This window comes from Solanum dulcamara, chromosome 2, assembly GCF_947179165.1.
Source record: "Solanum dulcamara chromosome 2, daSolDulc1.2, whole genome shotgun sequence".
In the NCBI taxonomy this organism is placed as follows: Eukaryota; Viridiplantae; Streptophyta; class Magnoliopsida; order Solanales; family Solanaceae; genus Solanum; species Solanum dulcamara.
Window position 1 is genome coordinate 38,311,164 of NC_077238.1, and position 15,183 is coordinate 38,326,346.

The following is a 15,183-nucleotide window of genomic DNA, read 5'->3' on the forward strand; positions in this document are numbered from 1 at the left end:
TTTCCGGTAACTCTTTAAACGAGTTAAGGAACTAGTCGAAGAGGTGAGCGAGGAAATGAGTTATGTGAATACGAAGGTGCAACCGAAGGCGCTGAAAAGTTTAAGGATGTTGATACTCTTCTTGCTTCCATGTTAAATAGTTTTGGAGGATGATGATGTGGACGTGAGTAAGAGAAGTCCATACGAGGTACAAATGTTCATTTTGGAGATCCGTCAGCTTAGGAGTTCCTCTCAGCTATGTTGGAAGTGCTCCACTCTTCTAGAGCCTATGTTTTGATACTGGTCATTTGATGTACATATTCATTTATTCAGGGATACGGCGGGGGCCCTGTCCCGCCATATGATGCATTTATTATTCTTAGAGGTCTGTAGACATGTATATGTGGGTTATTTATGAGTTTGTTTTGACTGTTCCTATATAGCACGTTGTAAACGTTTTTATGCTATAGCAGCCTCATCGGCTCACGTGCCCTTTCATGATATGATACGAATGAAAGAGGCTACATGTATACAAAAAAAGTTTTAAACCATTGAGGTTTTTGTGTATAGTATCACATCAAACACAGTTCAACTTAAGTGTAGCTGATAGGTATGTATATGGGAGCCCAGGTCGGACCCCAGTCGCGGCCTACGGGGTTGGGTCATGACAGGTCTCTCCGCAGCAGACAAGTAAGCTAAACTACCCATACTGCCTATCTTCTGTCTCAAGGCGTCTTCTACTATATTCACCTTGCCCAGGTGGTATGGAATAGAGATATCATAATCATCTAGTAGCTCAATCCAACGCCGCTATCTAGAATTAAGATCCTTCTGACTCATAATGTACTGTAAGCTGCGGTGATCTGTATATATCTCATAATGGACTTCGTATAAGTAGTGCTTCCACATCTTGAGCGTGAAAACTACTGCTGCCAGTTCCAAGTCATGGGTTGGGTAGTTGTGCTCGTGCACTCTCAATTGTCTAGAAGCATAAGCAATAACTCAGCCATGCTGCATCAGTACACACCCAAGACCTACACCAGAAGCGTTACAATATACCGAAAAGATATCTCCCTCAACTGGTAGAGTCAAAAAGGAGCAGTGGTAAGCAATTCCTTAAGCTTCTAAAAGCTTGAATCACACTCCTCGGACCATAAAAAGGGAACATCCTGGCAGGTCAAATGGGTTAATGGGGCTGCAATGGTAGAGAAACCCTCAATGAATCGTCTATAATACCCAGCCAATCCAACAAAACTCTGAATATATGTAATAGATGTGGGCCTAGCCCAACCACAAATAGCCTCAATATTTGCTGGATCCACTCTGATACCCTCTCTGGACACCACGTGTCCCAAAAATGCCACAGACTCCAACCAAAATTCGCACTTTGAGAATTTAGCATAAAACTGCTAATCTCTCAATGTCTGGAGCACAACCCTCAAGTGTTGCGCGTGCTCCTCTCTACTCCGCGAGTATACTAGTATATCATTGATGAATACAATAACGAAAGATCAAGATAAGGCCTAAATACTCAAGTCATAAGGTCCATAAAAGATGTGGGGGCATTTGTAATCCTAAAAGACATCACAAGGAACTCATAGTGGCTATAGCGAGTCAGAAAAGAAGTCTTAGGAATGTCGGCTGCTCTAATCTGCAACTGGTGGTAGCCAAACCTCAAGTCAATCTTAGAAAACACAGTCGCACCCTGAAGCTGATAGAATAGATCATCGATATGAGGCATGGGGTAATAGTTTTTCACCGTCACCTTGTTTAGCTGCCTGTAATCAACACATATCCGCATAGTCCCATTTTTTTTCTTAACAAATAAGATGGGCTCACCCCACGGCGACACACTCGGGCGAATAAATCCTTTACCTAGAAGATCCTCAAGCTGCACACTAAGCTCCTTGAGCTCTACAGGGGCCATACGGTAAGGTGGTATAGAAATAGGCTTAGTTCCCATCTCCAAATCTATGGTAAAGTCAATATCTCTTTCTGGGGGTTGGTCAGGTAGGTTAGTGGGGAAGACATCAGTATACTCCCTAACCACAGGGACTGAATCAATAGTAGGGGCCTCGTTGGACACATCACGGACATATGCTAAGTACGTCAAGCACCTAGACGCAACTAGCCGTCGGGCCTACATAAAGGATATGATCCCAGTTGGTGAGCGATTATAAATACCCTACCACAAGACCGGGGGAATACCAGGCATGGCTAATGTAACGGTCTTGGCATAACAGTCCAAAACTGCATGATGAGGGGATAGCCAATCCATACCCAGAATAACATCAAAGTGCAGCATATCAAATAAAATAAGATATGCCTGAGTCTCATACCCCTAAATAGTAACCATACAGGATCTACAAACCTGATCCACTACTAAAGATTTCCCTACCAGGGTCGAAACATATAACGAGACCTGAAGTGACTCATAAGGAATAATGAGACGTAGAGAAAAATATATAGACACATAGGAATACGTGGAACCTGGATCAAATAAAGCTGAAGCAGTCTGCTAACAAATAAGGATAGCACCTGTGATAACATAATCTAATGTCTCAGCCTCTGCCCTCGCCGGAGAAATATAGAAGTGGCCCTATCGGCTTCCCCCATGAATATTCGCCCTACAACCTGACCTGCCTCCCCGGGAACATCCCCGAACACCCTACTGACCATCGCTATGCCATTACCCCAATCTATACCTCTTGGTAAAGGAGGTGCTACTACCAATGGTCTAGCCCGACAAAGACACTCCCTAGACCAATACTCCAGTGAGCCACAATCGAAGCATCCTGAAGGTGAGCGACCTGTGATAACTCGTCCGCAGTAGGAAGAAAGCGGACTTGATCCCCTTGAGCTCTACCCTATGGTGAAACCCCCCGAAAGAGGCTGAATACCCTTAACTACTGGCAGGGCGGCCTGAATCGACTGGCTGGACTGACTCTGCTCGTACCTATCCTGATGGAACTGCTGGCGGGGCCTATCATAACAATCATGGCCTCTAGAATGGAACCCACTGTAGCTACCCTAATGCCTGGGTCTCTTATCACTCCCTTCTTGGGTATGACGATGAATAATCTCGATCGTGCGAGCATGATCCACTATATCCAGAAAAGAGCAGCCCACATAAACCAAGTGCTCAATCCCCAACCTCAGGTAAGGTCTCAATCCGCGCAAAAAAACATCGTACCCGTTCCTTCTCAGTGGGTAGAATCATAGTGGCATGTCGAGAAAGTTGATAAAATATCAGGCCTCGTACTCTACAATCATTATGTAGCCTTGCTCCAACCGAGTAAACTGATCTCGAAGTCAGTCCCGAATACTCCTAGGGATGTATCGAGCCAAGTAAGCCTCTGAGAATTAGGCCCATATCAATGGTGGTGACCCAACTAGTCTGGAATGCAAATAAGAGCGCTACCACTATTTGGATACCCTCTGAACTGGTGAGCAGTGAATTCGGTGCCTTTGGACTCCACAAGCCCCAAGGAATGGAGCTTCTCTTGATAGGTAGTCAAGAACTCCACGGTATCCTCGCTAATGGCTCCAGAAAATATTAGAGGTGACAACCTCTGAAATACCCCTAACATCTTCTGATCCTATAATGACATCATACCCTCTAAAACTGCTGGCGGGGGTGCAATAACTTATAGAGGCAGCTGAACCTCAGGTGCTAGCTGGACGGCCAGATCCCGCAGTGTTTGTATGCCCGCTACTAGGGTCGGGGCCTGTGGTACAACCCCAATAGCTGTGAGGAGCTGCACAATCACTGCCTGTAGTGCTGGGGTCATAACTGGTGCAGCTGGAGGCTGTCCTAGTGGTGGTGGTCCCTCTGGCTGAGTAGGAATAAGAGCGTCTTGATGCTCTTCTACCAGCTCCGGCTCTATTTTTGGGCCAGGAGCTGGTGCTGCTCCCCTACTTGTCCCACGAGGACGGCCTCTAGGCATTCCAGGCCTTGGTATGTTATCACGACCAATGGTACCTCGCGTATGAACCATTCCTGCAAAAGAGTGGAACAAATGAGATTTCATGAAATCAATAAGACACAACACTGCACGAACTAATACAACATAAAGAATGTTCCTAATGACATGCTTTAGCCTCCCAAGATAAGTTACAGACATCTTCGCACCCATCCACGAGACTCTACTAGATGTTAGCTTTGTACAAGTGAGACCAACAAACTTAGAGCTCTGATACAACCTTGTCACGGGCCAATTCCTTAGGTCATGATGGCACCTATTATAACCCACCAGTAGGTAAGCCAACCCGTCAACCTGGAACTTCAAGTAATGAGTTTAAGGGCAGAAACTAAACAAGAGTGGAAAATTATAAAGATAAGCAGAAAGAATAAGCGGAAGTAAACCAAAACATGATATAAATAACTAAAGATCCCTCCCAAAACCTAGAAGTCACAAGTACACAGCTACTACAAAATAAAAGACGAGTACAAGTCCCGAAAGTGGCTGAAAATATATATAACAACTAATTAGTTTCAAAAGGCAAAAGACGGGCCATCCATACTAAAGGAGATAGGAATAATCCAAAAATGCCAAGTACTCACCCTAGTCTCAGAAGTTGACTTCAATAGGCTCGATCTATCCACGGCGGTAGCTGGTGCTCGGTCCTACATCATGAAAATAGATGCAGCGTGTAGTATGAGTACCAAGACAATAGGTACCCAGTAGGCATCATAGGCTGACTAAGCAGAAAAGGTAAAAATAATATGAAAAAGAGGAGTAGCCTAAATAGGAGTCAACATAAGCATCAAAAAGGGGAAAGAGTACTACCTATGAGAACTATAGCTAACTATACCCAACTGGGCCCCCATAAGCCCAGCCGGGACACTCGTGCATAAGTTAAATAAAAACTCAGATGAACCTCCGTAAGCCCACCGAGTACATAGAATAGCTACAACTACCAAGGCTAGGAACCAAGAATCGGTGATGTTAGGAGCCGAAGTACTATATTATTTCCAAACCCAGAATCTCCAAGAGTCAATCGATCTAGTTGTTACATAGGGATCGAGGATGGGATTGGGACCCAGATACTCACCCGAATATTCAAATTGGCCAAGGCCGGGACTGGGTACCCGAATACTTGACATAATACATAAGTGTGGTCGAGGCCGAGACTGGGTACCCGGATGCTCGTCATACTAGCAAACCGATAGAGGTTGAGGCTCAATACCCGGATGCTCCCCGATAATTTAGAACGGAGGCAGGGAATTGGTACCTGAATGCTCACAGATAATTTATCCCATGATGCCAAACATTTTACTTTCCAACTAGAATACAACAGTACCAAAAATCTTTTCCCAAATGAGTTAACTGATATGCCGCCAAAACTGGAACCGGAGCAAAATTCAACGATCAAGAAATCTAGTGTTGCCGATGCATCACGAAATTCACGATTATATCAATTTATGGATGAAGATATTTTTAAGAGCAAGGGTAACGCCTAACTAAGGACAAACTACCAGGCACTAGGCCGCTACACCATTCTACAAGAATCTAAGTCTACCGGAGAGATGCTGGGACATCTAAAGCAAGTTTACATCCTATACTAAGGCCAACATACCCCACAGTATCAACAACATGCTTATTCAACTCTCCTTATAATACTAACAAATAACGACAAGATACACATGCTTCTAAATATCCGAAAAACCTAATAACAAGCCTAAAGCATGATTTCTAATACCTAAAATATACAATCAAACTACCCAACCCAAATTCCAACTATTTCAACATGCTTTCACATATTCCAACTCAATCTAAAGAAAGGTAAAACCGTAGCCTACTTGTAGGCTAAACACGCGGGCTCCAAATCACTGTGTTAGAGCTTTTTCCTTTCGAACTAACTCAGAATGCTACCACGCTGTCAAAAATAGAACCACGATGTCAATACAGTCGTTTAGACACTAATTTTATAATTTTCGGAGATGGACCAATTATGGGGTCTAAAGCAAGAATTATGGGACCCACATACGAAATTCTGGATTTGACCCCCCAAAATAGGTTCCAAACATCACCCCGAGCTCACAAATCAGATTTATAATATAATTCGGGGTAGAAAACTATGCGAGATAAGCATGCAACCAAAACTCATAAATTTCGACTAAAGAACCAAAAATGGCAGTATCAAAATCAGCAAATTCTAAACAAACAAGAATCTTTCAACCCAAACAAATTGCACTATAACGATCCTTGTGAAAAACCCCACAATGTAGCCTCAAGAATCACTCAAAATGGAGTTATATTGACCAAGATACACTCTTCCAAAGTTTAATAAAAACATTTTCTGAAAAAGACTAAATCAGCAACTAAAAACACATTTTTACCTCAAACGAAACTTCCCTTCACATTTCTGAGATCACCAAGAGACTCTCCTCACGAAATTCTCTTGAATATAGATCCTTAAATCACCAAAATTGGATTTATATAGGTCAAGAAATAATTTCTCAAAGTTCTTCAAAAACTCTATCCGAAAATGGACACTGCTGCAAATAAAATCATGATTTTTACTTGAATCGATTACTCCAAATCAGTTTTCAATCTCTACAATGCGTTCTCCATGAAAAATCTCACAAGTTTGCTTTTGAATCACCTATTTGGAGACCTAATGCTCAAGTTATGGGGATTTAAAGTTGGAGGAAATATCCCAAAACAAGGGCTACTAGCTGCTGCAATATCAAATTTTGGAAAATCCAAAATCTCCGATGTGGGGCTCGGAATTCGTTCGGAATCCGATAAAAATAAACCAAATATGCTACCCCACTAAATTCGATATTCTAGACTCAATGTAGAATTCATAATTACCATACGAGATCATTTTAATAGAAAGTGGGTCCTACACCCAAGAGCCTTTTTAAACCATATTCTACAACCGACCTCGAGATTAGACCGGAAGCCTCAGAAAGCGAACGAAGGGTCGTAATAGACCAAAATCGACATTATGGAACTAACTGCGCTGTCAAAATTTTTATTTGAGTGTATTTTCCAAGAATGTTGACCAAAGTCAACCATAGGCTAACTTTCAAAGTCAAAAGCGCCAAATGGCCCCAAACTCATATCGATTGCCTCGATAGTCATTCCAACAGTGCTACTAGCCTAATTTGGTCATTCTAGAGCTGATGGAACCATCATAATTTGAATTCGAGATCTTGTTGACCCAAAACTCAAAAAGTCGCAACTAAATCAACTTAAGCCTTCAAAATACCAAAATGGACTCGGGACCTCTAAAAATTTAACCAACACTTCTTCTAGACCAAAAACCATCTCCCGAATCTGTCAGAGTCATCGAAATTCCATTCCGAGCATCAGACTCAAAAAGTTGACCAAAGTCAAACCTAAACTTAAAGTTCCTCAAATTCTCAACTCAAGGCATCAAATTTTCATTACAACTCCAAAATTGATTTCGTAAAGTCTCATAAGCCAATTTCGATATTTTGGAGTTACTAGAATCGATGAAATTCCGTTCCAAGATCTGTAGCTCTGATTTACCCCAAATACCACTTTTTAATACTTAAAACTTATAAAAACTCAAAATTTCCAAAGACTTAACTTTTCATAGGATTTTCTAAAAATCAACACCCGATAACAATCAAAAATGACCGGGGTATCTAAAGGGAGGGGTAAAATGGTCATTTTACAAGAATTCTAAAAATGACCTTCAGGGTCATTACACATAGTCATTATCATAGTTTTAAAATCAAAAAGTAGCTCATTTTCATAACATACTTGTAATATGAGAATTGTCCTTTCATTATTACAATCATACATACATAGACATATTTCATACTTAGAAAATTCATGACCATAGCTTGTACTTGAAATTAGGATAAGACATGAATGAATGATCACTTGACTTGAAAATCATGAAATTGACTTGAAACATGCATTATCATAAAATTTCTTTCAACCCATACATAATTGATATAGAAAATATCATTAGAAAGTATAATTTAAAATACTCATAATTTACATCATGAATCCTAAAAATCAAAATAGGATAATTCATGGAAAACTCTTCAATTCAATGCAATAACCATCAATTTATATCAAAATAGACTCATGATCATACTTTGACTCATAATTCATACAATAGGAATAGAGATTATAAAACCCATAAAATACCATATTTTAATTTGATAGAAAACCTTGAGAAACTGATTGGACTTCATGGATGAAAGAATCCATGAATCAATACCAACATATCTCAAGTTAGAACACTAATTAATTTGGAAGAACTTGAGAGTTTTGATGGAGAGCCTGAGTGAATTTACTTGAAGTCTTCAATGGAGTCCTTGATAATCTTTTGTAGAGAGAGAAATATTTGAGTAGGTGAAATGTAGAAGAATGAATAGAATTAGGGGTTTAAGTTAATTTATAAAGTTGAATTAGGTCCTAAAAACGTCTAGGTTCATTACAATTTAGGAAAAAATCTAAAGTTCCCTTACTAAAAACTAAATTCGGCCAAAAATGCATTACCAGGTCCGCGATGCGGAGGCAAGCAAGTCCACGATGTGGAGTTGTCGCGAACCTTACTAGTTCACACAGTTCCTTGAGAAATCTATCTTTCGATCTACGGGTCCTAAAAATCTACCAGGACTATTTTCCTGTAGATTTTGACTCCTTTATCGATATTCTGAACTCGGATTTTCCAAAATGATTAAGGATAATGCATTACTTGAGAGGTCTATTCCCAAGGCATTCTTAAGGAACTTGTGAGCATTTTGAGGGATGTTACAATATCTCCCCCTTGGGAACATTCGTCCTCGAATGAGATTCAACTAATATAGGAAAGACATGGAAAAAGGATTTAGAAACCCAACATAGACATGAGGACACTTTGAAAAATGCATAGAACATGTAAACTTCATACTTAACATAAAATATAGTCTTTGAGAAAAATCATTTTCATTAATCATGCATGCATATGAATGACATATGGAACTTAAATGTAGGAGTTTAATTGATTTGATCATGAACAACTTAGTACCTTTAGGCTCGAGTGAAAAGAAAGAGATACGAATAACGCTTCATCATGTCTGATTTCGCTTCCCACGTAGCACTCTCTACTTGTTGATTCCTCTATAACACTTTGACAGATACGCCTTTATTTCTTAACCTCTTCACTTGCTAGTCTAAAATCTCAATTGGGATCCCCTCATAAGTCAACTTCAATACTCACATTCTCTATTGGCACAATAGAATTTGGATCACCCACAAACTTTCTCAACATTGACACATATACCTTAGGCTACTACTTCTTTATAGGAAATTTTATCCCAAGAGTACTACTCTTTACTACCCATATTCAACAAACCTCAAAACCTAATAAAGAAACACACAATGCATCGTACATTCACCCATATGCCATCAACACTACATTCAAGCCTAGTTCTATAACAACTCTAATACACTCACTTGAAACTCTTAACAAGAAGTCATCAATAGACTACTATAATCATTCACATATCTGCAACCACACATTCAAGCCTACCATTCTAACCACTTTATGGCTCCCTTGAAGTCAACATCACTTAATAATTTTTGTGTCTACCCTAACATTTCTACATCTACATTTGCATTAACTCCTACTAAGAAACACACCAATATACTTTTACCTATTTATTACCCACAATAAGGTCTCACCTAGATCGCCCCCCATATCTATCACTTTAAATGGACCAATGATACTATAATTATCACAATACGAAACACCCACTCTTCCCTAAATCTTCTCTAACTCATCCATTGAGAGCTATGAACTTTACTCAATATCATTTTTCTTAGGCTATCAACATTGGGACACTCAACCGACCTTGGTAATAAAATACTCCATCTTCTCCTTATGAGAGAACCTCTATCTTCTCATCAACCATCAATTTATCATTCACTACCCATCATAATTCCTAACCATCTTAAACAAGAAAAACACCCTCATTAGCATCACTTAAACCTACCCCTAAATACCGAGTCACACAAGGGTATTAATCAAAAAGGGCTCTAGAAAGATTTTGGGACATACATCAAATCTTATAAAAAGGTAAGGAGTAGCAAAAAATAATGTGGCACCCAAATCAATTAAAACATAAACATCAAAGTCAGACACCCACAACTTACCCATAACCACATCGAGAGACTCCTCAACCTCTTGTCTAGCTTGAAGTGCATAGAACCTATTATGGCGCGGATCACCACCTCATTGAGCTTTTCCACCTTCTGTAGCTTGCCTTTGAGGACGTTCTTCTCTCATCTTGTTAGGGCATTTAGAGACTTTGTGCCCTATTTTACCACATCCAAAACAAGCACCCGTTCCCATCAAAGACCTACCCCCATGATTCCTTTTACACTTGGTGCAGGTAAGGAGAGTAGTACCACTAACATTCACATCTCCACCTTGTCCCTTAGGGTATGACACCCTATCCTTATCAAACCTTTGGCCAGAAGTTTGAGGGGAACCTTGAAATTGTAATATTTGGCCTTGTTGAAAACGACCATTATCCTCACCGGTCTTAGCATTAGAAAATCCATCTTCAAACCGAGCCCTCTTGGCCTCCCTTATCCTTCTCTCTTCCAGCTTCTCTCCTTCTATTTATTTAGCATAGGTCATGAGTCGAGATATGTCTATTTCTTTCACAAGCATAGAGTCACGGAATTCTCTAGCAACTAAGTCAGACACCCCCAAAATGAACTTACTCATTCGGGCATGAGGGTCGGATACCAAATTCAGAGCATACTTGGATAACTTCATGAAGTTGAGGGCATACTCCCTTACACTCATACTCCCTTGCTTCAAGTTGATAAATTCCATCACCTTCGCCTCCCTCAACTCTAAGGGATAGAAACAATAAGGAAATGCAAGTTTGAAATTCTCCCAACCTATAGGGCCTCTTTCAACCCTTTTGGCCTTCTATTGGTCAAACCACACTCGAGCGACACCCCTAAGTAGGTAGGCCTCCATCTCCGCCTTCTCTTCAGCAGAATTCCCCTTAATATCCATAATCTTATATACCTCATACACAAAGTCTTGGGGATCCTCATCGCCTTTTAAACCATGGAACTCGGGAGGGTTCATCTTTGTAAAGTTTCTAACTCTTGAAGCTGGTGTGATCATATTTTGAGGAGCCATTTCTCCTTGGTTGGCTACTATGTGAGCTAGCATAGTGATAGCGGTCCGAAATTCCTCATCAGTTACTTGATCAAGAACAGGACCATTTTCTTGAGGGATTTGTCTTCTTGGAGACATGTTCTAAAAAATCGCAAGGAACAATCGTAAGAAAGAGAGGTCTTAGAGTACCACTTTATCACATGACATGGATCAAGAAAAAAGTGAGAATTCCTAAAACACCTTATAGCCTCCTACTCATAAGTGTGGCGCGCTTCACACCCATGAATAAGACTTTACTTGACGCGGCATATTGGATACCCTAGGACACTTGAAAAACCTTGTGCTCTGATACCAAGTTTGTCACGACCCGACCTACGGCCTAGTCATAACACAGTGATCGAAACCCCAAAGGGCTCTAACCAAGCCTCTTATACATATCATAAGCATACACAAGGTAAAATAAATGCAAAAACATCATAAAAGAGTCTAAACTATGAATAGAAATTTAAGAATGTCATATGACAACATAGACTCAAAATATTTGTCCAACTAGATGCCTCTACTCATGAAATGGGTGGGGGATAAGACATGTTCCTATCTCTTCCTCAATATGAAATATAACAAAAGTCTTTGAAATAATAACCAATCAATGACTAGTCCCTGATAGATGAGGACTCACCATAAACACCGCCGATAGGAAGGCTTAACTAGCCCGTAAAGGAATATGATCTTCAACCTCAATCTCTACATTATGAGATAATGTAGGTAAAAGTATGCATTAGTACATTGAAATGCACTAAGTATATAGGCAACGCAATGCATAGAAAACCATATTTGTGAAAATGACCATTTTAAAATAGCATGATATGAGAAGTAGCAATAATCATAAGTAGTCTTTAAGAAGGATCAATGCATAATAAACCATAAGAGTATCATATAAAGTAAAAGATAGGATTAGTCATTTAAAACATAACAAGGACCATACATATGTGGGATAGGAACCATAACCGACAATAAGACCATGCTAGCTATAACATGGAATCCCAATATTACCCCTACATCGGAGGAAAGGGGAATCTACTTGCCAAGGTAGACTCTACCCTGCTAGATGGATCATGCATATGCTATATGTGGATCCACTAGATAGGCCAAAAAGGCAATCCTAATATGACACGTAGTTATGAGATACAAGACTTTATATAAGGATCTGATATTTTGAGTCCCCACCTCAAGTCCACATTCGATGCTAAGTCAAATCCCACAGAATACATACATAGCATAGAAATCATAATTTCATATGTCATAGTCATTATCATAGGTTTGAAATCATAGAGTAGCTCATTTTTATAACATACTTGTAATATGAGAATTGCCTTTGATCATTACAATCATACATACATAGATATAATTCATACTTAGAAAATTCATGACCATAGCTTGTACTTGAAATTAGGGTAAGACATGAATGCATGATCAATTGACTTAAAAATCATGAAATTGACTTGAAAACATGCATGATCATAAACTTTCTTTCAGCCCATACATAATTCATATAGATAATATCATTAGGAAGTATAATTGAAAATACTCATATTTTACATCATGAACCCTAAAAATTAAAATAAGATAATTCATGGAAAAATATTCAATTCAATGTAATAACCATCAATTTATATCAAAATAGACTCATGAACATACTTTGAATCATAATTCATGCAATAAAAATAGAGATCATAAAACCCATAAAATACCATACTTTAATTTGATAGAAAACCTTGAGAAATTGATTGAGCTTCATGGATGAAAGAATCCATGAATCAATACCCACATACCTTAAGTGAGAACATCAATTAATTTGGAAGAACTTGAGAGTTTTGATGGAGAACTTGAGTGAATTTACTTGAAGTCTTCAATGGAGTCCTTGAGAGTCTTTTTAGAGAGAGAAATATTTGAGTAGATGAATTATAGAAGAATGAATAGAATTATGGGTTTAAGTTAATTTATAAAGTTGAATTAAGTCCTAAAAATGTCTAGGTTCATTAGCTAACAATTTAGGAAAAAATCTAAAGTGTTCTTACTAAAAACTAAATTCGGCCAAAAACGCATTGCCAGGTCCGCGATGTGGAGGCAAGCAAGTCCACGATGCGGAGTTATCGCGAACCTTACTGGTTCGCGCAGTTCCTTAAGAAATCTATCTTTCGATCTACTGGTCCTAAAAATCTACCGAGACTATTTTCTTGTAGATTTTGACCCCTTTATCGATATTCTAAACTTGGATTTTCCAAAAAGATTAAGGATAATACATTAATTGAGAGGTTTATTCTCAAGGCATTCTTAAGGCACTTGTGAGCATTTTGAGGAGTGTTACAATCAACTACCAAGACTCCCTCTACGACTTATTTCTACTGGTCGTAGAAACCTCTACGGCTCGTAGAAATGATTGTTAACTTGGGTCCATTCATCATTTCAAGATTTCTCTTTGGTTTCCAACTTCCCAACTTTCGGGGTCTTGCAATACTACTGTCATAATATGTATTATTATTATTCTCATTAACCCAAGTGAGTGTAAGTACACAAAATATCTTCTCATTAGTTTCATTGGACTTTACTAAATTTATCTCAACTCTTCTCAACTCATAACTTTTCTTCAAATAATTTTACTTCTCAACTGAGTGAATGCATAAAAGTATAGCTTTAGTTTCTCAACACAGTCTCAAGATATATAATAAATGCATTATTACTCAAACTATTTAGCCTAAAAAATAATATGCTCAACATCAAAGTCAAACTCATGCTCAAACTCTTTCTCAAATAGATATGATATTTAATCATTCTTTAAACTCAAAACAATGCATATAATAAAACAATCTAGATACACAAAAAAGTTTTTGTGAATGTAGGCATGAATGACAATTCAGGAGCTCAAATCACGGGAATTATCAAAATATACTTATATATATAAAGAACTTAATAAGGAATTACATAGATAACTCAAGAACTCAATTTAACTTGATTAAAACTCAAACTCAAACTCAAACTTGACTGAATGAAGATGTAGGGCGTGAGGACAAACTTATTCCAATGTTATGATTAGCCTTACATACCAGGAAGGTCAATGATCTATGAAAAACTTGAAGAACTTGGTTAAAATACTTGAACCCTAGCTTTTTCTCCTCTCCTATCATTGCTCTGAAAATATTCTAAGTGTTAATGCTAGAAAGGCATGTTGGGTACTGATAAGGGACATATTTTGGTCCTAAAATGTTAGGATTTTGGTTTGGGAAAGGTTGGAAAAAGACTAAACTATCCTCACTTAAAAATTGAATGGGTTCATCTATGGGCCTTCCTATGGACCATAGAACCTTCTATGGTATATAAGGCCCTCTTGTAGAAGCTGGGGTCTAATTTTGCACTTCACTAGAACTAGACTAAATGGTTCTATGACCAATCTCGTATGGGTCGCAGATTAAAGGATGAATCATGGGAGCTCCTCATGGATTTCCACTGAGGAAATTAGGCATAGGGACTATAGATCGTCCTACGGGTCATACGACCTAGTTGTAGGACTTAGGTGCATATTCCAGTAGCTACTAGAATGTATCATTGGGTCTACGAAGAGAACCTATAGGTCGTAGGAAAATTGATGGCTCATAGAAGGACTCATAGGAATGGGTCCTAACAACCAAAATTTTCTAAGTGTGGAGGGACCCTACCAGTCATCCCTACGACTCATAAAAACTTCTACGGGTCGTAGGTGACCCTCGTGGTCTACTGGGAATTCCACCTTCCTAATTTTCTCTTGGATTATCAAGATTGTTCTAAGTTAAAATAGTACGGGGTTATAATAACTTCTTCTTAGGATCATTTGTCCTCGAATAATGACCAAGCTATGAATTTTCTCAAGACACGAATACTACGAAAAAACTCAAATATTCAAACTCAAGAATAACTACAGAAATACTCAAGAAGGTATTAAATTTGATATAGGAATAAGAATAGCACATTCAACATCAACACTAGGAAGAACGAATAGATGCGGGCACTTGGTTTTCATAACCTCTTCGGATTCCATGTAGCCTCCTGAAG

At 38.9% G+C, this 15,183-nt stretch overlaps 1 protein-coding gene across 1 annotated transcript; it reads right to left on the reverse strand.

Moving 5' to 3' along the window:
• Positions 1–10,188: 10,188 nt before the first annotated feature.
• LOC129871240 (uncharacterized) lies at positions 10,189–11,235 on the reverse strand. Its single transcript, XM_055946144.1, has 2 exons — positions 10,929–11,235; positions 10,189–10,577 (listed from the first exon to the last, which is right to left on the reverse strand). Exons 1-2 carry the CDS (start codon positions 11,233–11,235, stop codon positions 10,189–10,191), a joined length of 696 nt encoding a protein of 231 aa, XP_055802119.1.
• Between the last annotated feature and the right edge of the window lie 3,948 nt (positions 11,236–15,183).